This window comes from Theropithecus gelada, chromosome 1 (assembly GCF_003255815.1).
Source record: "Theropithecus gelada isolate Dixy chromosome 1, Tgel_1.0, whole genome shotgun sequence".
Lineage (NCBI taxonomy): Eukaryota > Metazoa > Chordata > Mammalia > Primates > Cercopithecidae > Theropithecus > Theropithecus gelada.
The window spans coordinates 56,767,744-56,791,947 of record NC_037668.1 but is presented as its reverse complement, the minus strand read 5'-3'; the positions used below and the strand labels follow the sequence as shown (position 1 = coordinate 56,791,947).

The 24,204-nt window shown below is 49.1% G+C and overlaps 1 protein-coding gene across 5 annotated transcripts in view; it reads right to left on the bottom strand.

The window, feature by feature from the left end:
- The window catches only part of PTPRU (protein tyrosine phosphatase, receptor type U), an 89,261-nt gene that overhangs the window by 52,766 nt on the left and 12,291 nt on the right, over nt 1–24,204 (bottom strand). For all 5 annotated transcript variants that reach the window (XM_025355738.1, XM_025355758.1, XM_025355767.1 and 2 more), the window contains exons 2-7: nt 18,029–18,160; nt 14,591–14,862; nt 14,022–14,103; nt 13,800–13,915; nt 13,317–13,491; nt 12,458–12,751 (exon numbers count right to left, since the gene is read on the bottom strand). In XM_025355738.1, coding sequence (XP_025211523.1) covers nt 12,458–12,751; nt 13,317–13,491; nt 13,800–13,915; nt 14,022–14,103; nt 14,591–14,862; nt 18,029–18,160 — 1,071 coding nt within the window. The remainder of the gene's footprint in view (nt 1–12,457; nt 12,752–13,316; nt 13,492–13,799; nt 13,916–14,021; nt 14,104–14,590; nt 14,863–18,028; nt 18,161–24,204) is intronic.

Here is a 24,204-nt window from a genome sequence, read left to right as displayed (position 1 = left end):
TTTTTTTTTTTTTTTTTTTTTGAGACAGTAACTGGGATTATAGGTGCACACCACCATGCCTGGCTAATGTTTTGTATTTTGAGTACAAATAGGGTTTCACTATGTTGGCCAGGCTGGTCTCAAACTCCAGACCTCAAGTGATCCACATGCCTCGGCCTCCCAAAGTGCTTGGATTACAAGCATGAGTGACTGTGCCCGGCCTTTTTTTTTTTTTTTTTTTTGAGACAAGGTCTTGCTCTGTCACCCAAGCTGGAGTGCAGTAGCAGGATCACAGCTCACTGCAGCCTTGATCTCCCTGGCTCAAGTGATCCTCCTGCCTCAGTCCCCCAAGTAACTGGCACTACAGGCACGTGCCACCAAGCCCAGCTAATTTTTATATTTTTTGTAGAGATAGGGTCTTGCTGAGATGCCCAGGCTCATCTCAAACTCCTGGGCTCAACGGATCCTCCTGTCTCTGCCTCCCAAAGTACTGGGATTACAGGCTTGAGCCATCACGCCCAGCCCCTCGTGGCAATTTTTGTGTGATTAATTTGTTCAGAATTCCCCTTATAAAGAAGATACAAAGGGAAGCATTTGCCCAGGCTGCTCCTATCTTGGGAGTGCACCGGTAACACAGTTTCCAACTCTGGCCCCAAGTACAGCACAATAACAAGTTTCTGTTTCCACCCAGAAGGTTTCCTTTCTTCCCTGGAATGCACACAAGCAGCATGTCTCCAGTTATATATGGAGCCATCCAATAGAGATTTCAGCACTCACTAGGAACAAAGCCTGCCTCCTGACTGGCTCCCTTCTCCCCACAAGCAGGGCCCACCCAAATCCCATCCCATATGGACACTGAGGGGCTGGCTGCCACTGCTCCCTGTATCCTGGGTACTGTAGGCTGCAAGCCCATTCACCACACTTAGGTTTTCTCTCCCATTCCTGGCCCATAGAGATTTTTCTGATTTTTTTAATGTAGTTTTGTTTTAAGCCATCATTCTTCTGTGTTTGCACCAGAGGGTCAGATCCGGGGTGTGCTCACTCGCCATCTTTCCCAGAGGTCCTCGCGTTATTCTCCGACTCTCTGGCTGTGGTCCTGGCTGCCCTGTGTGCACTGTCCTGGGAGTCTACAAGAGCCGAGGTACCACTGCTTTATTTGCACTACTGGGAGTGGCTCTCTGTTCCCTGCAGCTCGGCTCACACCATCCCCACCCCCTGGAATGCAGCCCTACATTCCTTTCCAGCCTCTAGGGCTTGGCAGAAGCACTCTGCTTCCTAGTCCTCCTGCAGCATTTACAGAAGGGCAGGAGAAGTTCCATGTAAACGGCAGACCTATGCTGGGTGAAGACCATGGCAAACAGGACAGTAGATGTCCCATCCAAAAGTGGCAGCTACTGCTCACCTCTAGATGACTGCCGCCAAGCAGGACTACAGGTTCACGGTTGCCAGATCCTCCCATTTTTCAAGAGGAGCCAGAAATTCCGATTTTCATGTGAAATCTCCAGATTTTTAAATACTGGCAACCTACTCAAGCTTCTTAAAAATCACCTTACAGGGTCCAAGATAGCAACTGTGGAGGATGAAACTCCCAACTTCAGACTTAGGCATCTCATTCTTCGACAACTGTGCTACCTCCCATCTACCCAGGTAGACTGAGGGCTCTTTGAAAAGAAGGTCCACTTCTCTTTTTTCTTCCTCCCTACCCTGATCATATCTGGACAGATCCAGGGAGCTCAAATAGTTTGTTGCCTACAGACTGATATGTTGATTGAGGGGTGTGAATCCATGAGTTTCTCCATGTTTCTAAAAACCATCTGGTACCCAGACACACTCTCTTCAACTGTCAACACACATTGACAAAACAGAATCTGGGGACCTCAAAGCCCCATCCCTCTAAATTACACAGGGCTACAGGTCACTCAGAGATCAGAGGTCAAAATGCACATTAAAACAATGAGGATAACATTTAACAGCTGTTGAATTAGGCCACCATAAGGCTAAACAAGATGCAATAACCCTGAAATGTTCAACTTTTTTTCACAGGAGGAGCTTTGGACTGGGATCTGGTACACCCAAGTTCACATCCTATCTCCACCCCTCATTAGTTATTTTTATTCTTTGTTTATTTGTTTGTGTTTGTTTTTTTGAGACAGAGTCTCACTGTCACCCAGGCTGGAGGGCAGTGGTGCTATCACTGGCTCACTGCAGTCTCAAACAATCCTCCCACCTCACCTTCCTGAGTAGCCGGGACCACAGGCACATAACGTCATGCCCCCAGTTAATTTTCTGTATTTTCTGTAGAGACAGGGTTTCACCATGTTGCCCCAGGCTGGTCTCAAACTCCTGAGCTCAAGTGATCCACGTGCCTCAGCCTCCCAAAGTTCTGGAATTACGGGTGTGAGCCACGGCACCTGGCCATACTTCTGTGGCTTCAGGCAAGTTACTTAATCCCCTTTGAATGTGGATGTCAGGTTCCTCCACTAAAAAATGGAGATTATGGCTGGGTGCAATAGCTCATGCCTGTAATCTCAGCATTTTGGGAAGCCGAGGCAAGAGGATCGCTTGAGCTCAGGAGTTTGACACCAGCATGGGCAACATAGTAGTGAGACCTCATCTCTCTACAAAAATATAAAAATTAGCCAGGCATGGTGGTGCATGCCTGTAGTCCCAGCTACTTGGGAGGCTAAGGTGGGTGGATAGCTTGAGCCCGGGGGATAGAGGAAGCGGTGAGCCAAGATCATGCCACTGCACTCCAGCCTGGGTGACAGAGTGAGACTCTGTCAAAAAAAAGAAACAAAAACGTAGATTATAACGCCTAAAGAGCAAGTGTGAGAGTTACACGAGATGATATGAGTCAAATTGCCCAGCCTACAGTCATTACCAGCCTATCGTAATTAATAAACATGTGTAAATTAACATGAGATGCCAGTAGCAGTATAAATTAGCATGACCATTTTTTAAAGCAATATATTTAAAATCCCTTTTTTCAACCACTCCTGACTCTTTATCCTAAAGAAATAACTCGGGGTGGGGGGAGAAGGGAAGAACTATAAGTGCTAGATTTCTTAATATAGTATTATTTATCATTATAGAGGTCTGGAGGGAGACAGTCGAGCCAAATGGGGACATTCAATGGACTTCTGGAGTCAATAAACATAATTATAAACAACATAACACATGTAACACCACCAAGCAAATGAAGCAGCATACAGAATGCTTTCTACATCCCAATGCAAGGGTGGAAAAATGTCCACTGCAGGCATATGGGCAGAGATGTGAAGAAGTCAGAAAAATTAAAACAGCTGTTGGGCTAGGATGATGAGCTTCGGAGTGCTTATTTTTAAAAACGCCTTCGCCTGAAGCTATATTATTGTTTTTACAGTAAATAATATAGTGTGAGGGGAGTTTCATGGGGATGGAGGAGATGACAACACAGCTGGCCAACAGCAAAACAACTGCCGGCCAACGCGCCTAAGCAGGGAGGGGCCACGATGTCAACAAAGAGAAGCGAGTAATTCAGAAGGGCGGGGTGGGGGTGTGTTTGCACCCTGTCTGCCAGGCCCCTGCCCCAGCTTCCGTCCTGGCCAGCCTATGAAAAGTGTCTCGCAGTGCCCAGCACAAAGTGGGCATTCAGCCCATGATGGTGGCAGCTGCTGCTGCTGCTGCTGCTGTTAAAAACACTGGATTAGGCTGGACGCACTGGCTCCTGTCTGTAATCCCAGCACTTTGGGAGGCTGAAACAGGAGGATCCCTTGAAGCCAGGAGTTTAAGATCAGCCTGGGCAACACAGTGAGACCCTGTCTCTACAAAAAAAAAAATAATAGAGAGAGAGAGAGAGAGAGAGATTATCTATGCATGGTGGTGCGAGCCTGTAGCCCCAGCTGCTTAGGAGGCTGAGGCAGGAGAATCACGTGAGCCCAGGAGTTCGAGGCTGCATGCAGTGAGCTGTGATCATGCCACTGCACTCTAGCCCAGGTGACAGGGTGAGACCCTGTCTCTAAAAACAAAATGAAACAAAAAAATAAAACAAAACATTGGATGAGAAATCAAGAGATTCAAACTTTGATTCTAGCTCTGCCATGGACTCGCTGTGTAGATTTGTACAAGTGGCTAAATCTCTAAATCTAAGTTTATTCATCTGTAAAATGGGAATAATCAACAGCCGTCATCACAAAACCTGGGTTCTTGACCCACTGTCTGATCACAGCCAAGTCTCTTCCCCTCTCTGGTTTCAGCTTCCCTATCTGTACATTAAGGGGAGTGCAATAGAGATCCTCTATGGAACCCTGCACTATGATTCCTTTTATCCTAAGTGGCAAATCAGAACTGCCTTTGAAAGATTAAAAATACCATCATTTACTGGGTGCTTACTGTGTGTTACGTGCTATACTTCACATACACTTAATGCATTTTCATGCAATTGTCTGCATTTAACCCAAAACACTGGAGGCTCCAAGGTTCAGGCTTTACAACTCCTCTTTCCTCCATCTGCATTTATTCCCTAAAAATCTAAGGACTAAATCGGGGATTCTCAACCTCAGCACTATGAACATTTTAGACTAGATAATTATTTGTTTTCAGTGGCTGTCTGTGTATTGTAGGATGTTGAACAGCTTCCCTGGCCTTTATCCCTTTAGATGCCAGTAACACCCCATTGCCGCCACCCAGTTGTGACAACCGGTATGTCCTCAGTCACTGCCAAATGTCTCCTGGGAGACAAAATTGCCCCTAGTTGAGAATCATTAGCGTAAAAGATCTCATCCAACCTCAGGGCTTCAGATGCCATCTATACCATCTCCACACTGATGACTTTCAAATTTATATCTGCAGCCCGAATCTCTTCCCTGAACTCCACACTCATGTATCCATCTGCTGATGGGTATCTCCACTTGAATGTCTAATAGGTATCTCCAAGTCAACATTTCCAACACAGAACTCCTGATCTATGACACCCACGTCAAATCAGCTCCCACCACAGTCTGCTCCTTCGCACGAAACGACAGCTCCATCGTTCCTGCTGCTCTAGCAAAATGCCTTGGAGCCATCCTTGACTTCTATTTCCCTTTCTCTCATCCCATATTCAATCCATCAGCAAATGCAGTTAGCTCTGCCTTCAAAAGAAACCCAGAATCTGACCACTTCTCCCCACCACCACCACTTCCACTCGGCTCCCAGCCATTACCACCTCTCAAGCAGATCACTGCAGTAGCCTTCTCCCTGGCCTACTGTGGCACCTTTGCCCTCCTGAAGAATGTTCTCCACAAAAGGGCCAGAGGGATCCTTTTCAACAAAAGTAGATGATGCTCACTCCTGCTCTCCAAACCCTTCAATGGCTCCCCAGCTCTCTCTGCATACAACGGCTCTAAGTCCCACATCTGCAGCTCAACTTCAGCCTCTTCTCCTGCCATCTCCCGCTCAGTCACTGATGCAGTGACACTGGTCTCCTGGATGCCCCTCGCATGTGCCAAGCATGCTCCAGGCTCCAGGCCTCTGCGCTGGCTGCTCAGTTGGCCTGGTGCTTGCTTCCCCCAGCAAGTCCCCAGCTCTCTGCAAGGCTCAGTCCCTCACCTCCTTCAGAGCTCTGCTCGAATGTCACCTTCCTTGAGACTTTTAAAGATAACAACCCTCCAGTCCCCACTCCCTGCTTTTCTTCTTCACGGCACTTATCACCATCTGACAGGCTATACAGTCCTCCCTCGGTATATGCCGGGGATTGGTTCTAGGACCCCTACATATAACCGAATTCACACATATTCAAGTCCCACAGTTGGCCCTTCATATATGCAGGCCCTAGAAACACTGGAGTTTTTTGTATTGTTGGTTTGTTTGTCTCTAGATAAGATCGTGCTCTGTCATCCAGGCTGGAGTGCAGTGTGAAATCTTAGCTCACTGCAGCCTTGATCTCCGGGGCTCTAGCAATCCTCCTGCCGCAGCCTCCTGAGTAGCTGCGACTACAGGCACATGCCACCACATTCAGCTAATTACTGTTGCTGTTCTGTTGTAGAGACAGGGTCTTGCTATGTTGTCCAGGCTGGTTTCAAACTCCTTGCCTCAAGCATTCCTCCCATCTCAGCCTCCCAAAGCACTGCGATAACAGGTATAACCCACCATGCCCAGCCCACAAATACCGTATTTTTGATACATGTGTGAGTGAAAAAAAAATCTATGTAAGTGGACCTGCCCAATTCAAACCTGTGATGTTCAAAGGTCAACTGTATACTTCACTTGTTTACTCATCTATTATCTATCTCCTCTTGCCAAAATGTCAGTTCCATGAAGAACTCACATGTTGGTGGCCTTTGTCTGTCTTGGTTACAGTCATATATCCCTAAGAACCACAACAGCACCTCGCACGTAATAGGCACTCAATAAGAATTTGTTGAATAAATCTTCAAACTAACCCTATATGGTAAATGTTATTATTCCCATTTTGTAAAACAGGGGAACTGAAGCTCAGAAAGGTTAAGTAACCTGACCCAGACCCCTTCGCTAGAAAGCAATTCGCACTGAAATACTCCAGCCCACCACTCAAGAGTCTCCCAAAGTGTGACATTAAACCAGATTTTAGACCTACCACCCAAGGAGTTCCCAAAGTGTGGCTTTAAACTGGATTTTAGATAATTCACAGATCAGCTTTTTAAAACACAAATATCGATTAGCAACAAATAACACTGACCTAAACCTCACACCTTACCCAAAATAGATCATGAACTTAAACATAAAATGTAAAACTATAACACTTTTAGAAAAAAAACAGGAGGCCGGGCGCGGTGGCTCATGCCCGTAATTCCAGAACTTTGGGAGGCCGGATCACCTAAGGTCGGGAGTTCAAGACCAGCCTGACCAATGAGGAGAAACTCCGCCTCCACTAAAAATACAAAATTAGCCGGGCATGGTGGCACATGCCTGTAATCCCAGCTACTCAGGAGGCTGAGGCAGAAGAATCGTTTGAACCCGGGAGGCGGAAGTTGCAGTAAGCTGAGATCATGCCATTGTACCCCAACCTGGGCAACAAGGGAAAAACTCTCCATTTAAAAAAAAAGAAAAAAAGGAGAAAATCTTTGGGAGACAGGGATAGGCAAGGAGTTCTCAGACTTGATACCAAAACCACAATTCATAAAAGGGAAATTTTATAAACTGAACCTCATCAAAACTGAAAATAGTTCTGTGAAAGTCCATACAAAGAGGGTGAAGGACAAGCTACAAACTGGGAGGAAATATTTACAAACTCCACATTTAACAAAGGACTGGTACCTAGAATGTACAAAAAACTCTCAACACTTAACAGCAAAAAAAGACAAAAGAATAATCCAATCAGAAAACATCCAAAGACATGAACAGACAATGCACCAAAGAGGATATACAGACGGCAAACAGCACACGAAAAGATGTTCATCCAGGTGCTGTGGCTCATGTTTGTAATCCCAGCATTTTGGGAGGCTGAGGCAGGCAGAACACTTGAGGTCAGGAATTCAAGACCAGCCTGGCCAATATGCCGAAACCCCATCTGTCCTAAAAATACAAAAATTAGCCAGGCGTGGTGGCATGCGCCTGTAATCCCAGCTGCTTGGGAGGCTGAGGCACAAGAATTGCTTGTACCTGGGAGCTGGAAGTTGCAGTGAGCTGAGATCATGCTGCTGCACTCCAGCCTGAGTGACACAGTGAGACTCCATCTCAAAAAAAAGAAAAGAAAAGAAAAGAAAAGATGTTCGACATCACTAGACGCTGAAGAAATGCAAATTAAGACCATGATGAGCTATCACTACATACCTCTCAGGAAGTCCAAAATAAAAAATAGTGACAACACTAAATGTTGGCAAGGATGCAGAAAACTGGATCACTCATACATTGTTGGTGAGAATATAAAACCACACAGCCACTCTGGCAGTTTCTGATAAAACTAAACATGCAATCACCATATGACTCATTGATTGTACTCTTGAGCATTTATCCCAGAAAAAATGAAAAGTTATGTTCATGCAAAAACCTGTGTGTGAATGCTCACAGAAGCTTTACTTGTAATAATGAAAAAGTGGAACCAGCCCAGATGTCATTCAACAGGTGAATGGTTAAACAATCTGGCATTTCCACACCATGCAATAAAAAGTAATAAACTAATGATATACACAACTTGGATGAAGGAAACTATGCTGAATGAAAGAAATCAATCCCAGTGCCAAGATAATTCAATAAGGAAAGAATAGACTTTTCAACAAATGGTAATGAAGATCTACATACAAAAGAATGAAGTTGGCCACGCACGCCTATAATCTTAGCACTCTGGGAGGCTGAAACAGGTGGATCACCTGAGGTCAGGTGTTCGAGACCAGCCTGGCCAACATTGTGAAACCCTGTCTCTACCAAAAATACAAAAATTAGCTGGCCGTGGTGGTGCATGCCTGTAATCCCTGCTACTCAGGAGGCTGAGGCAGGAGAATCGCTTGAACCTGGGAGGCAGAGGTTGCAGTGAGCTGAGATTGCACTATTGCACTCCAGCCTGAGTGACGAGAGTGAAACTCCATCTCAAAAAAAAAAAAAAAAAAAAAAGAATGAGGTTGGATCCCTACCTCACACCACGTTTGAAAAATTAACTCAAAGTGGATCAAAGACCTGAATGTAATAGCTGAAACTATAAAACTATTAGAAAAAAAACACAGGAGTAAATCTTCTTGACTGTGGATTAGGCAATGGTTTCTTAGGTATGACATCAAAAGCACAAACAACAAAAGAAAAAGATAGATAAATTAAAAACTTCCATGCTTAAAAAACAACTATCAAGAAAAAGAAAATATAATCCACAGAATGGGAAAAAGTATTCGCAAACATTAACATCTGATAAGCATCTAGTGTCCACAATATATAAATAACCTTTTTTTTTTTTTTTTTTTTTTGAGACAGAGTCTCTGTCACCCAGGCTGGAGTGCAGTGGCGCCATCTCAGCTCACTGCAACCTCCACCTCCTGGGTTCAAGTGATTCTTGTGCCTCAGCCTCCCGAGTAGCTGGGACAACAGGCACCCACCATCACACCTGGCTAATTTTTGTATTTTTAGTAGAGACTGAGTTTCACCATGTTGACTAGGCTGGTCTCAAACTCCTGGCCTCAAGTGATCTGCCCTCCTCAGTCTCCCTAAGTGCTGGGATTACAGGCCTGAGCCACCACCGTGCTGGGCCTACTCAGAATATATAAGTAATTACAACTCAATAATAAAAAGACAAATAACCCAATTTAAAAATTGGTCATGACCGGGCGCGGTGGCTCAAGCCTGTAATCCCAGCACGTTGGGAGGCCGAGACGGGCGGATCACGAGGTCAGGAAATTGAGACCATCCTGGCTAACACAGTGAAACCCCGTCTCTACTAAAAAATACAAAAAACTAGCCGGGCAAGGTGGTGGGCACCTGTAGTCCCAGCTACTCAGGTGGCTGAGGCAGGAGAATGGCGTAAACCCAGGAGGCGGAGCTTACAGTGAGCTGAGATCGCGCCACTGCACTCCAGCCTGGGCGACAGAGCAAGACTCCGTCTCAAAAAAAATAAAATAAAATAAAATAAAAATAAAAATTGGTCATTTTTAATACTGTGAATAGACATCTCTACAAAGAAGAAGATATCAAAATGGTCAATAAGCACATGAAAAAATGCTTGATATCATTAGCCATCAGGGTAATGTAAATCAAAATCACAATGAGATACCATTTCATATACACTAGAGTGCTTATAATAAGACAGATAATAACAAGTGGTGACAAGGATGCAGAGAAACTAGAACTCTCATAGACTAGTAGTGGGAATTTAAAGTGGTACAGCTGCTTTGGAAAACAGTCCAGCAGTTCCTCAATGAACAAACACAGAGATATCTTATGATATATATGGTACATATTCAAGAAAAATGAAAACATATATCAATATAAAAACCTGTACACAAATATAGCAATACTGTTCATAATAGCCAAAAAGTGTAAACAACCCCAATTTCCTTCAACTGATGAATGACAAATAAACTGTGATATATTCATATAATGGAATATTATTAAACAATAAAAAAGAATGAAATATTGATACATGCTACAATGAGGATAGACCTTGAAAACATCATGCTACATGGAAGAAGGGTCAGGTGTGGTGGCTCACGCCTGTAATCCCAGCACTTTGGGAGGCCAAGGCAGGCGGATCACCTGAGGTCAGGAATTCGAGACCAGCCTAGCCAACATGGCCAAACTCCATCTCTGCTAAAAATACCAAAATTAGCCAGGCGTGGTGGCAGGTGCCTGTAGTCTCAGCTACTCGGGAGGCTGAGGCAGGAGAATCCCTTTAACCCGGGAGGCGGAGCTTGCAGTAAGCTGAGATTACGCCACTGCACTCCAGCCTGGCGACAGAGTGAGACTCCATCTTAAAAAATAATAAATAAACAAATAATAAAATAAATGGAAGAAGCCAGTCACAAAAGACTATATATTGTATGATTCCATTTATGTGAAATGTCCACAGAGAGGCAAATCCATAGGGACAGAAAGGAAATTAGTGGTTGCCTAGGGCTAGAGGTGTTCAGGTGAAATGGGGATGACTGCTAAAGAGTACAAAATTTCCTTCTGAGATGATGAAAATGTTCCAGAATTGATTGTGTTAATGGTTGTGTAACTCTGTCAATACAGTAGTCCCCCCCGTATCTGCAGGGGACACATTCCAAGACCCTAGTGGATGCCTTAAACCACAGAGAGTTCCGAACCCTAGATAAACTATGTTTTTCCTATACATACACACCTATGATAAAGTTTAATTTCTACATTAGGCACAGTAAGAGATTCACAGCAATAATAATAAAATAGAACAATTGCAACACCACACTATAACAAAAGTTATACAAATGTGATCTCTTTCTCTCAAAATATCTTATTGTACAGTACTCACCTTTTCAAGCCTCAAGTTGACCACAGGTAACTAAAACCATAGAAGGAGAAACCTCAGGTACACGGGGACTACTGTATACTGAAAACCACTGAACTGTACATTTTAAGGATTGAATTGTATGAGATGTGGATTATATTGCAATAAAGCTGTTACCCAAAAAAAGCCAATTCCAGAGGTTATATACTCTGATTTCATTCGTATAATATTTTTGAAACAACAAAATTTTAGAAATGAAGGACAGATTAGTGACTACCAAAAGTTGGGGAGTAGAGGAAGAAAGGGAGGTGAATGCAGTTATAAAAGAGTCCTTAAGGGGATTAAACTATTCAGTATTTTGACTGTAGTGGTGAATACACAAACCTACACATGTGATAAACTGTGCAGAATGACATACACACATGCACACACACAAACAAGTACAAGCAAAGCCAGAAAAGTCTGAATAAGATCTGTGGTTTTTATCAATATGAATATCTTGATTGTGATATCATACTATAGTTTTGCAGCATGTTACCACGGCAGAAAATAGGGTGAAGTGCACAGAGAATCTTTCTGTATTTTTTTTACAACTGCATGTGAATCCACATTTATCTTAATAAGTCCATTAAAAAAAACACACTAGGCCAGGCACGGTGGCTCACGCTTGTAATCCTAGCACTTTGGAAGGCGGAGGCAGGTAGATCACCTGAGGTCAGGAGTTTGAGACCAGCCTGGCCAATGTGGTGAAACCCTGTCTCCAGTAAAAATACAAAAATTAGCCAAGCATCATGGCACATGCCTGTAATCCTAGCTACTTGGGAGGCTGAGGTGGGAGAATCGCTTGAACACAGGAGGCGGAGGTTGCAGTGAACCAAGATCGTGTCACTGCACTCCAGCCTGGGTGACAGAGCAAAATTCTGTCTCAAAAGGAAAAATAATAATAACAACAACACTAAAGTCACAAAAAGAAAAACCTGTTGTGTTCTCAATTCCTCTTCTGATTAAACAAAAAAGACCCTCATCTGGCACAGGTGTACCATCCTCCAACAGCTGCTTTGCCCTTTTTAACAAGGAAGAGCAGACCTCAGGCTCAATGCCCAGATAAGAGAAACCAGCTAGAATATGTAACACACTTGTATTTGATGGTGTTTAGTTGCTTATTTTATCTAGATGTAGAATTACGAACATAGATTCTGGAGCCAGCCAGTCAAGAGTTCCAGTCCCATCTCTGCCACTTAATAGTTGTGTGCTCTTGGGCCAGTCACTTAACATCTCTGTACCTCAGTCACATCTGTAAAATGGGTATGACAAGAGCACCTACATCGTGGTGTTGTTGTAAGTTTTAAATCTATAAATATGGGTTTGTGTGTGTGTCTACACACAGATATGTTTAAGTGCCTGACACAAAGTAAAGTATTAGCTATCATCATCTTTGACAAAACAAGGGTTAAGGAAAAATCGCAATGTTTTAGAAAGGTTTACAAGCACAGATCCAGGCCACGCTTCCTCTCGAATGCGCCCCTCCATAGCCCTGGGCCCATACCCAGGGGTCCCACACCAGGGACTGAGGTCAGGAGTAGCGGCTGCACCCACCTGCGCATTTGGTGCGGCTGATGAGGGGTGGCCCCGGGCGGCCAGTGCCGCCGTCTCCAGGACGCGTGAGCAGCACGCTGATCTCATACTCTGTGTCGGGGTCGAGGTGCCACAGCTTGTAGGTCTGCAGGCTGACGGCATGCACTTCGGCCCAGGGCCCCCGCGCCATGCGGTACTCAATCTCCTTGCGCACGATCGGCCCGTCGCCAATAATGGAGTTGGTGTTGAGCTGGATGATGAGGTAGGTGGGACCAGCACGCAGCAGCTGTGGGGGCGCGATGGGAGTGGGGGGCTCTGCGAGGAGATGGGGGAGAGGCGGGGCGGACCGATGCTGCTGTGAGACCCCAGCACCCAACTCTGCGTCCCACCACACCCAAATCCCTCCCCATCCTCCCAGGGCCTCTCACGCTGCTACTAAGCCCTCAACCAGACCTGCTCTCCTACCCCCACTAAATCCCCAGGCCCTAAGGGGTACCTGGTTCCAAAGGCTGGCCCCGCCCTCGCCCATCAGCCCACAACTCCTCTCTCAGGCCCCTCCTAATCCCCCAAATCCTCGTCTCCTGGAGCTGACCGCAGGCCAGCTAGGATCAACACAGTGGTCACACAGCCAGACCCCCACCCCCTCTAGGCTCTCACCTTGACCCTATCCGTCCCCCTCGACGCCAGCCCCGACCCCTAGATCAGATCTCATCCCGGTTGGACCACTGCCATCTACACAGGCCCACCTTCAGATCGCACCCCCGCGAGACCCTGCCGGCCCCACCCCCCACGACCACGCCCCCGGGCAGACCCCGCCCCGCCGCCGGCCCCGCCCCTCGAGGGTGGGGGTTCCGGCGCTCCCCGGCGTGCGGCAGCTGACCCTTGACGATGAGCTCCGCGAAGTTGGAGACGCCCGCTCCGCGCGGGGCCTGGGACACACAGCGGTACAGGTCCTGCTCCGCGCGGCTCACAGCAGCCAGCGGGAAAGTGGCCAGGAAGCGCCGGTGGCTGATGTGCCGCACGCCCGCCGCCGGCACCAGCGCCCCGCTCTGCCGCTGCAGGGAGGGAAGAGAGTGAGAGGGTCAAGGGCGCCTCGAAGCGAGGTGTCCCGATCTCGCGCTGACCCGGGCCCCATTTAGCCGTCCCTACTACACAGCGCAGACATAGGTTCCTGGAGCCGCACTCTGACCTGGGGAATGGGGGCCCAAGAGAGTGCAGAGCGGAGCTAGGGGAGGGCTGGGACGCCGTGCGCGGTGCTGGAGTACGAAGCAGGGACTCAGCATCCTGCAGGGAGTCAGTGCCAGAACCAGCCACCAACCACCCCCCCCCCCCCCCCCCCCCCAAGGTCACCGCTTCCACTCACCTGCAGGAGGAAGCGTTCGGCCTCGGCCGCTCTGCCCGCCGCCATGCACTGGAACGACGCGTTCTGGCCCGCGTTGACCTCCACGTCGCCCAGGCGGGAGAAGTGTGGGGCCTTTGCTGCGGGGTTACAGCCGCGTCGTGAGCTGGGCCTGCGCCCCCTGCAGGCAGGAGCCGCGGCCGCCCGCACCCCTTACCCCTGCGCCCCCAGTGGGCCAGGACTCACCGCAGGGGTAGCTGAGAAGCAGGATGTCGTCTAGGCCCATGTAGCCCCTGCGGTCTGGGGAGATGAGGGCCTCAAACAGCACCTGGGGGAGGCGGGAGGGCCCCTGTCATACTGATATCCCTCCAGCCTTGCCTGGGGAGGTGCCCACTTTCAGCTTGGCCTCAGCTTCCTCTGCCTCAACTAGCAGAGGTCAGCCCCACTCACACTGACGCTCCCTCCCAAGCCAGCTAGTTGGGAGTGGGATCCCAGCGCCCATAGTGAATAAGGTGGAGGCCAGAGTTTCCATCCAAATCCTGGACAGTTACCCTCAAGCAGTCACACAGGGTTTCCAGGTCAGCACTGTTCCAACTCACCCTTGACCTGGGCCCAGAAGCTATTCCTAGGAACAATGACCTCAGATGCTAAACCCAGACTGGCCCCAGACTGACCCCTGGCCTTGACCAGAGGTTGCCTCTGATGCTGAATGCAGACACATTCTAACTTCAGCCACTCATCCACTCCGACCTCAAGCTGACATCCATCTGCCCCACCTCCAGGCACAGGCTGACCGCTGACTGAACCCAGCCCACCTGATATTCATTGGGCCAGAAAGTGCTGACAGCCAGCTCAGCCTGGTGCCACTGACGGCCATGGGATCCAGTCATATTCCAGACAGCACTGCCCAGGGGGCCCCCATTAACGCGCACGTAGACACCCAGGGTGCCCGGGCTGTGCCCGTCCCGGCTGTACAGGAAGTAGCTGAACTGCACACAGTGGGTGTCATTCTCGCTCAGGCTCTGGAAGATGACATGGGCTCGCTGGCCTGGGGCATGCTGGGAAGTGTTGACCATCAAGTAGGAGCCTGGAAAGAGAGGAGGAAGAGGCAAGAGCTGAGGAGACCTCAGGGGAGGGCCAGGGCCAGGGGGACACTGAGAAGGACTCCAGGCATCGGGACCCACCAGGAGTCAGGGATTCTGAGTTCTGGCCCCAGCTCCACCTTCCTGGGTGAGTCCCTTCACTTCCTAGCATCTGTTTCCCATAGGAGACCTGGAGCAGTAAAAAACACACAAACCTGACTTTGTCAAAACCATTTAAAGGCTGCGCGTGGTGGCTCTCGCCTGTAATCCCAATGCTTTGAGAGGCTGAGGTGGGTGGATCACCTGAGGTCAGGAGTTCGAGACCAGCCTGACCAATATGGTGAAACCCTGTCTCTACTAAAAAAAAACAAAAATTAGCCGGGTGCGGTGGCATGCGCCTATAGTCCCAGCTACTCGGGAGGCTGAAACAGGACAATTGCTTGAACCTGGGAGGCAGAGGATGCAGTGAGCCAAGATCACGCCACTACACTCCAGCCTGGGTGACAGAGCAAAACTCAGTCTCAAAAAAAAAAAAAAAAAAGGGCTCCTTACAATCTACAGGTCACAAAGCCCATGCCCGGCCTCACCACAGCTTTCCCCATGTTCTGAGCCATCCCTGGAGGCAGGGACTAGGTCATTCACCCCTGGAGTCAAGATATTGGCACATGACAGTCCCTCAAAGGCCACCCCTTCCAAAGCCCTCCCTCCGCCTCCCACCAAGGGCTTCTCTCCTGGCCCCTGGGTCATTACTAAAGTGCCTGTCTGTCTCCCACTAGCCTGTGAGGTCTCAGGACGCAAGCTGAATCAATAGGTAGAATAGAGACTGAATGAAAGGATTCCAATTTCCCTTCCAGACCCCATTCCTGAGTCTAAATTCCTGGGATACAAATCCCCTTGACTTCCAACCTGGAGAAAGGCAGCCTGTCCCTTCCCCAGAGACCCAGCCTGGGTACTGGGGGAGCAGAAGTGGACTAGGCTGGCTCAGGACCTGGCTGGAGGATTTGGGCTTCCCAAAGGGCACCTGAAACCACCCAGCGCTGCCTCCTCCTGGGCTTGGCTGCCAGCCAACATAAGCTCATTCAGATCCCTGCTCCAGGAGGGCTCCCTGGGGACTCTGCTGGAGGGGATCTCATTCATCTCTGTAAGCTAGAAGGCCTATGGAGGCGGCTCCTGGATCAGTCCCGGCAGGGCAGTGGTAAACTAAACTCAAGTTCCCATCCCCATCCAGGAAGGGGCACTTCCCAACCCCCAACACACTCCCTCTTGGCCCACTCATGCTACTTCTCTCTCCTCTCCCTGCAAGCAGCTGTGTGCATCTTTCCCTCTCTTTCAATCTGACACTTTGTTCTTTCCTCCTCCTTCTGCTCCCTCTGCCTCTCCCTCCGCTCACTGCATCCCTCCCCTTCTCTTTCATTTACTCCCTTTATCCCTGTCGCTCTTGCTTCTCTTCTCTCCTGCTCTCCATCTCTGAGTGTGAATCTCCCTCCTTTCTTCTCCCTCCACCCCCAGCTCCATTTCCTAGAATGTGAGAACCAGGAGGACAAAGACTGTCCATCTGGCTCATCACCACATCCTCAAGACCTAGCACAAGGCTCACACTAATTGCTAAATTCCCCTCTCCCCTTTCTCACTGGGTATATCTCTGCTTGTACGTGACAAGAGAGGTAGAGCACACTCAGGGTAGTCAGGACTGTAAGAGGTGAATTCCAATCAGCTGCTTTGTACCTGAGTGCCAACCATGTATCAGACTGAGGCTGGGCCCTGGGAATATGGAGAGGCCCCCACGAGGTCCCTGCCATGGTGGGTACCTTTACAGATTATTTTCAGAGAAGTCAAACTGTGATACCCACTAACACCTGCAGAGGCAGAGATAAGTGCCCCAGGAAGGGCACAGTGTGAGCGAATGCACAGAAGGGGAGGGGCAGGGCAAGCTGTGAGAGTCTGCAGGAGGCACCTGTGCCAGGTCATGAAGGTCTTCTCTCCTAGTGGCTTCAAGTCCTGGCCCCACCACTGAGAATCTTCGCTGCCCCTCCCTGACAACAGATGCAATCTCAGCCATGCTGTGAGCTGGGCAGTGAAGACCCTGGGCACTAGTGTGATGGGGCAAAGGGAGGGGGCTTCAGGCTGTGGAATATGGGGATTCACTCAGAAAGCCCATTTGATACCCACACTATCTATGTCCTCTGACACAGCCCTTATCAGTAATAAAGTTGATAATTTGGCCTTTATTTGTCTCATTCTTTTTTAATTCCCAGTTGATTCTGCATCCCGTGAAGAGGAGTACTAGTTGTACAACTCCTCTTCCCCAAAGGTCTTCCCCAAAGACCCTCAACAATAGCAACTAAATAACTGACTCCTGCATGCCACCCTTGTGCTCTGTACTTTATACGCATCATCTCATGACCCTCTGAAATGGAGTCCTATTTGCCTCATTTTACAGTGAAGACAATGGAGGCTCACAGATGTTAAGTGACTTGCCCAAGGTCACACTGCTGGTAAAGTGATGGAGCCAGGGTTTGAGCCCAGGTCTTCATGACACTGGAATGAGTGCTCTAGGGGCCATGATGAAAGCAGGAAGTCAGTACTAGAATCCATATTATTAGTCTCCTGCCTCCCAATCCAGAGCTCAGGATGATAAAGCTGCCCCATCTTGAAACAGGAACAGAGCAAGGTAGAAGTTGAGAAGGATCTGGGACTTCCAGGAGGAAGAGGGCAGAGGAAGGAAGGTTTTTTAAACACATCTAGTCCCAATGTTACTGCTCTTTCAGCATCTCCAAGTCCTGGAGAGATCAGGATTCAGGGGCTTTTGGGGAGAAAAGAATCTCTGAAGACAGCCTCCCAAAGATGGAGGATTTAGGAAGAACTGAGAGTGGGAGTGGGCTGGATCCTGAGCTAGGCAGCAAGGGAAGTAATTGGAAGTGAGTTTTAACTCACAGCCATGAGGGCCTTTAACGGCTTGAACCTGCACTCATTTCACACACGAAACTACCTGACATGCATAATTAGACAGTGTTGAGAGAAAGCCACATTCAGTGTCACATATGACATTAAAGATGCAAATGCAGATGGTGCCCAGAGAGGTTAAGTAATGTGCCCAAGGTCACACAGTAGGTGGGTAGAAGTGCCTCTGGAAGGAGAAGAAGGGGTAATGGCGGTGGAGAGTAGACTTACCATGGGGCAGGTCCGCAGGGGCCCGGGTGCCAGGGTGGATTCGCACTTGCTCCCACTGGAAGTCATCGTACTGGGCCTGGCTGTACTCGCAGGGCACTGCTGGGTCACTTGCCTCCTCAAAGGTGCAGCCAGCTGTGAGAGCAGGGTCTGGTTAGCCCAGGCTAAGGCAGGGCTACTGGCCAGCAGGGTTCCTGGAGGGTAGCCCCCACCCTCCTCCCTTTCTTCAGGCCCTTCCCCACACTGCTCCCTCCCTCTAGCAAAATTCTCCCTCCTCCACCCTCTCCCTCTACCATGGTCCCCCTCACTGTCCCCTCCCAATACCAAGATGTCCCTACATGCCTACTCCCCTAGTACTTCCCAGGACCGCTCCCCACCCCACCACCACCACCACTGGCACCACCATCACCACCATACATCAAAGACCCTCCTCAATAAAAACTACTTATCAGGATTGCTATATTATTGGAACTTCACAACAACCCATAAGATCAGGAATAGAATTATCTCCACTTTGTGGATAAGGAAACTGAGACCCCAAAAGTCTGAGTGACTTCATTAGGGTCACACAGCTCACTGGCAACGGAGATGGGGTTTGAACTGAGATCTCCTGATTGTTACCCAGTGTTCTGTCCCCTGCCCCTCTATCTTCCCATAGAGGACAGACAGTGGGCCCTGGGCCTGGCAGGACCATGCGTGTCATAATCCAGCCCAATGAGATCTCCTTTAAAAATAACAATTGCCACCAATCCACTCAAGCCGGGCACAATGCTACATGGTGGACGTACAGAGCCTCGTTCAGGCCACGCATTCTGAGTCAGGCACCACTATTTTTCCTACTTGACAGATGTCGATGGGATTCAGACATTGCCCAAAGTCAGTCAAGTTAGGTCTCTGCCTGCGGGAATGTGACATGCAAAAGCATAGTCACATGTGGACGAGGCACATATATGACTAGATGAAGCAACTTCCCATGATTTGCAACCAGTACTAACAGTTTAAATGAGAAAGGGGGAGGAAGTGGGGATTGAAATAGATGTGAGTCCTTTGGTTGGTAATGAGGTCTATATATCTCAGTGAGTTCATCAAAGGCCTAAGCTGGTTGCCAAATAAACCTGAGAACACTATTGGTTCAGAAAGGAACTGAAAGCTTCTCCCTGCCACTCACTCCAAAACCTTAGTGTTTGGAGTCCCAACAGGAGCCTGAGGCACCAGAAACCCAGGAAAATGCCCAAGCAAGTGGCGAGGAAGCAAGCGCAAACCATGCCAGACCCTGTCCTGGGTGCCTGCCAGTCACTGGTACTCCTCCCTATTTGACAGATGACGTGACTGAGGTTCTGAGGAATGAAGGGATTTGTCCACCGCACTACGTGGTGGATCAATGAGTGGGCTTTGGCATCACAGACTTGGGATCAAATCTTGACTGCAATTTGCCAATCCCTGTGACCAGGGGCAGGTGGCTTCTCTTTCTGAGCCTGTGTTTCCCTATCTGCACATAGGCTGGTTGAGGATGTGATGTAGTGGCCCACTTAGCACAACGCCTAGCATACGTAAGCACTTAGGAAATAGCAGCTCTTATATGTACCATGCAAGTCTACATAAGGAACAGAGGTGGGATTTGAACCCATGTGGGTCAGATGACAAAGTCCAGGCTTCCCACAAAAAGGGGTTTCGATACCAGAAGGAGCAGACCTGAGCTGCTTCCCAATCTCAAGAAGAAGAGGGAGAGGTATAGATAGTTGTGATATTTACATATATTTAGCTAGTGCAAAAGTAATTGCAGTTTTTGCCTTTTTTTTTTTAAGTAATGGAAAAAACAGCAATTACTTTTGCACAACCTAACATATATTTATTTATATATATAAAAGCCTTTGTACAGTCTTATAATGTTGGGACACTTTAGGCCTCAGAAACAGGCCTCAGGAAACAAAATTTCTCTCTGACCTGCTCCTGTCCTCCTTTCACCTGTCCAAGGCAGGGCTCTAATCCAATCACGGGTCATTCCAGAGAGGGTCCTGCCCGATACCCTAGAGGAAGGAATGCCACGGAAAGGCCAAGACAAGTTTAAGCAGACAGGCCTTGCCGGGTTTAGATCAGGCGCTTTATGTGCAATCACATTTGTCAATCATGCTTACGTAAGGAAACCTCTGTAAATACCCAAAAGGACAGGGTTCGGAGAGCTTCCAGACAGTGGAACACATGGAGCTTCTTGGAGGGTGGTGGGTCCAGAGAGGGCAAGGAAGCTCCATGTGCCTTCCCCCATACCTCACCCTATGCATCTCTTCATCTGTATCCTTTGCAATATCCTTTATAATTAACCAGTTAATATGTTTCTGAGTTCTGTGAGCTGCTCCAGCAAATTAAACCCAAAGAGGGGGTCGTGGGAACCCCAACTTGCAGCTGGTCGTTGAAAGTTCTGGAGGCCCAGACTTGCAACTGGTGTCTGGAGGAGGAGGCAGTCATGGGGACTGAGCCCTCAACCCATGGGATCTGACCCATGTGCTGGAACTGAATTGGAGGACACCCAGCTGGTGTCTGCTACAGAATTAATTGCTTGCTTGGTAGTGGGGAGAAGCCCCCACACATTTGGTCACAGAGGTCTCCTGTGTTGATGGCTGCTGCTGTGGTGGTGTGAGGGCAGAGGAAAAACACCATTTGAGGGAGGTTTTCCTAACAACAGTACTTGGGGAATGAGTGCCACATGCCACATGACACTTGAGGAAGCTTTTCCCAAACAACAGCACTTAGGGGGTGAGTGCCATGTCACAGGCACAGTGCTACAGGCATCTTCACACGCAGCAAGCAACTTCACTTAGGAAGCTCTACTGTTTCATCTGCAGCTGCAACTCCTCTAGGTTGCGATGCAGATGATGTGAAGTAGCACATGAAAAACACACCCAGGCCAGGCGCAGTGGCTCACGCCTGTAATCCCAACACTTTGGGAGGCCCAGATGGGCAGATCGCCTGAGGTCAGGAGTTCGAGACCAGCCTGGCCAACATGGTGAAACCCCGTCTCTACTAAAAATAAAAAAATTAGCTGGGTGTGGTGGCGCTTGCCTGTAGTCCCAGCTACTTGGAAGGCAGAGGTAGGAGAATCGCTTGAACCTGGGAGGCAGAGGTTGCAGTGAGCTGAGATGGTGCCACTGCACTCCAGTCAGGGTGACACAGCATGACTCTGTCTCAAAAAAAAAAAAAGAAAGAAAGAAAAAGAAAGAAAAAAGAAAAACACACCCAGAAGAGCCAGGCACAAAGGGCTCCTCACTGCTGGGGGCTCCCTGTCTTCTCCTGCAATGGTGAGACGTAGGTGTGAGGATGGCACCAAGCAGATGGGATGAAGTAACAGAATACTCTTTCCAGAGCTGGGGCAGGACCTTGGCTGAGCTCTTTGGCTCTTTGTTTGAAAAGCCGTGGTCAGCATCATGCCTTGTTGACTGTGGGAGGTGGTTTTAACCCCATCTGTGCCTGGAGGGCCTCAGCTTCCCCTCTAGAAAAAGACCCACAGTGCAGCAGAGAGAGAGAACATGGCAAGTATAGAGAGAGAGCATAGTGGTCAGGGAGGACTTCCTGGAGGAGGAGGCCAGCTAACTTCAGCTTGAGCTGGGCCTGCCCTAAGGCTCTTAGCCAAGGCTTCCTTGAGATAGAGGGGTTGCCATAAAAGGAAGCCCAGGATCTGAAGTCCTGGCTGGGGTTTAGGCCTTTCCTGTTCCTTCACAAGTAACAAGGCCGCTGCCCCAATGTCTCACCCACCGCCCTGGGGAGAGCCTGGGAGTGCCAGCTCCTTGGCTTCCTCTTATTCATCCTGAGCCAGGTCACACGAACTGCCAGGACTCCCAGACTGACTAACCTGGTCAGAATGACACCCAGACCACCTGACCTCAGTCAGAGGAGCCCCCAGATAGACTGACACCAGTCCTGTGATCCCCAGACAGACTGACCCAAGTTGGTGACCCCCAAATAGACTGACTTCAGCCAGCCTGGCTCCCAGCTGACTGTCCCTGTTGAAAGTGGCCTCAGCCTCATACAGATGACCCCAGACTATCTCACTTCAGCCAGAATCACCACCAGACTGACTGACTGACTGATCCTAGACCTGCCCACCCCAGCCACAATGACCCCTGACCTCTGCCAAATGACCCCTACAACTGACCCCAGCCAGGGTGACCTCCAAGGAGTCACTCTAGATGGGCTGACTGATTGACCCCATCCAGAGTGATTCCTTTTTTTTTTTTTTTTGAGATAGAGTCTCGTTCTGTCACCCAGGCTAGAGTGCAGTAGCGTGATCTCAGCTCACTGCAACCTCCAGCTCCCAGGTTCAAGCTATTCTCGTGCCTCAGTCTCCAAAGTAGCTGGAATTATAGGCACGTGCCACCGTACCCAGCTAATTTTTGTATTTTTAGTAGAGACGGGATGTCACCATGCTGGCCAGGCTGCTCTCAAACTCCTGGCCTCAAGCGATGCCCCCACCTTGGCCTCCCAAAGTGCTGGGATTACAGGCATGAGCCACTGCACCCAGCCTCAGGGTAATTCCTTAACCGGATTGACTCTCTCTCCCTGACTCATGTCCATCTCTAGACCTGTATCTCTGGGCCAGGCCCAGTTCTAGCTCCAGCCCATAGTGGGTAACATCTCTGGAGCCAGGCTCCCCAAGAAGTGCCCCAACTTTACCCCTTCCCCTCATCCCCTGAGATGGGAACGGTCAGCTAGGAGCCAAGAGCCCCAAAGCCAAGTCCCAGTTCTGCTAGAGACGCAACTCCTACTGGAGGCCACTAAATCTGACTTTGAGTTCCGGACTCCACTGACACAAACATGGGCACAGACATGCACACATACACATCAATACCTCTACGAGGGGGCTGTGAATTACCACCATGACTACCTGTCCCGGTGAATCCTCTTAGCAACTCAGAAGGTAGGTCGTATTATTTCTGTCTTATTGTTAGTTTATTAAGGACTACTATTATTCCTAATTTACAGATTAAAACAGACTCAGAGAGATACAGTTGCTTACTCAAGACCACACAGCTACGATGCGCAGAAGCTCAGACTTAAACCCTCTATCTTTATTCCAGGAGACTGGGCACAAACAAAACAAAACAAGGCCCGCCCTTCTGCTGGCTGGAAGTGTTAATTCAGCTTCATTCACGGGGGATTTGTTCCCTGCCAGTACAAAGCAGGTCCCAGGCTGGCACTATTAGAGGTACAAGGATGATGAAGACTCCGCCCTGCCCTCAGGGACCTCCTAGTCCCACTGAGGGTGAGGAAGAGGGAATGAGGGTATAAGAGAAGGTTCAAGGCCACAAGAGGGGGTCCAGGGAGGGAGCCAGGTTGAGGGGGAAGGCCTCCTGGAAGAGGCATCATCTAAGTAGAGCCAGGAAGGATGGGTAGAGATGGGTGGAAGGCATTTATGGCAAAGGGCCCAGGGGAGCAAAGCAAGGCGCTGAATAAACACAGTTTGTCCAGGGCACAGAGAGGAGCCCAAGTTGGCTAAAGCCATGAGAGCTATGACTGGAGGGAGGGGAGGTTGAGGCCAAATCATGGAGGACCCTAAACACCAGGGTGAGGAGCTGGGCCTCATTTTGCATTGAGGAGCCACAGAAGGTGTCTGAGTAGGAAAGTGCCTGGATTCAGATGAGATAAACGATATATCCTATAAGCCATGAGTAGGGCAGGTGGTGTCTCCAGAGAGCACAGCAGGATCCAGAGGTAGCTTGGGAATAAGCCACCAAGGGGTCCAGAGTCAGATGTCAGAAACTGATGAGGACAGGGGCCTCGAGTCCCCTTCCAGGATGCAAACAGCACACCCTCCCATCACACTCAGAGAGGTGCAGAGCACACAACGCACCTATGCCCAGAGCCCCACACTCAGTGTTCACACACACCCCCTTTCTGCAGCCTGGGCCAAGCCTGGGGATGCGGTCTCAGCTAGACTGGGAACAGGGAGAAAGCCTGTCCCTGGGCACCCCATATCTACGGAGGCCTCCCTGAGAGGGTGAATTGAATCAACCCAAGACCCCCAAGGGCTCCCCCAGCCTCAGCTCAAACTGGCCCAGCTACATTCCTCAGCTAATCTCCCCAATCTGGCAGGCGGTTGCCTGAGCAACCGTCAGCCACAATTTGGGAAGGCAGGGGGATGGTTTAGCCACATCCGGCTGGGCTCGGGATGGGGTGATGTAAGGGGC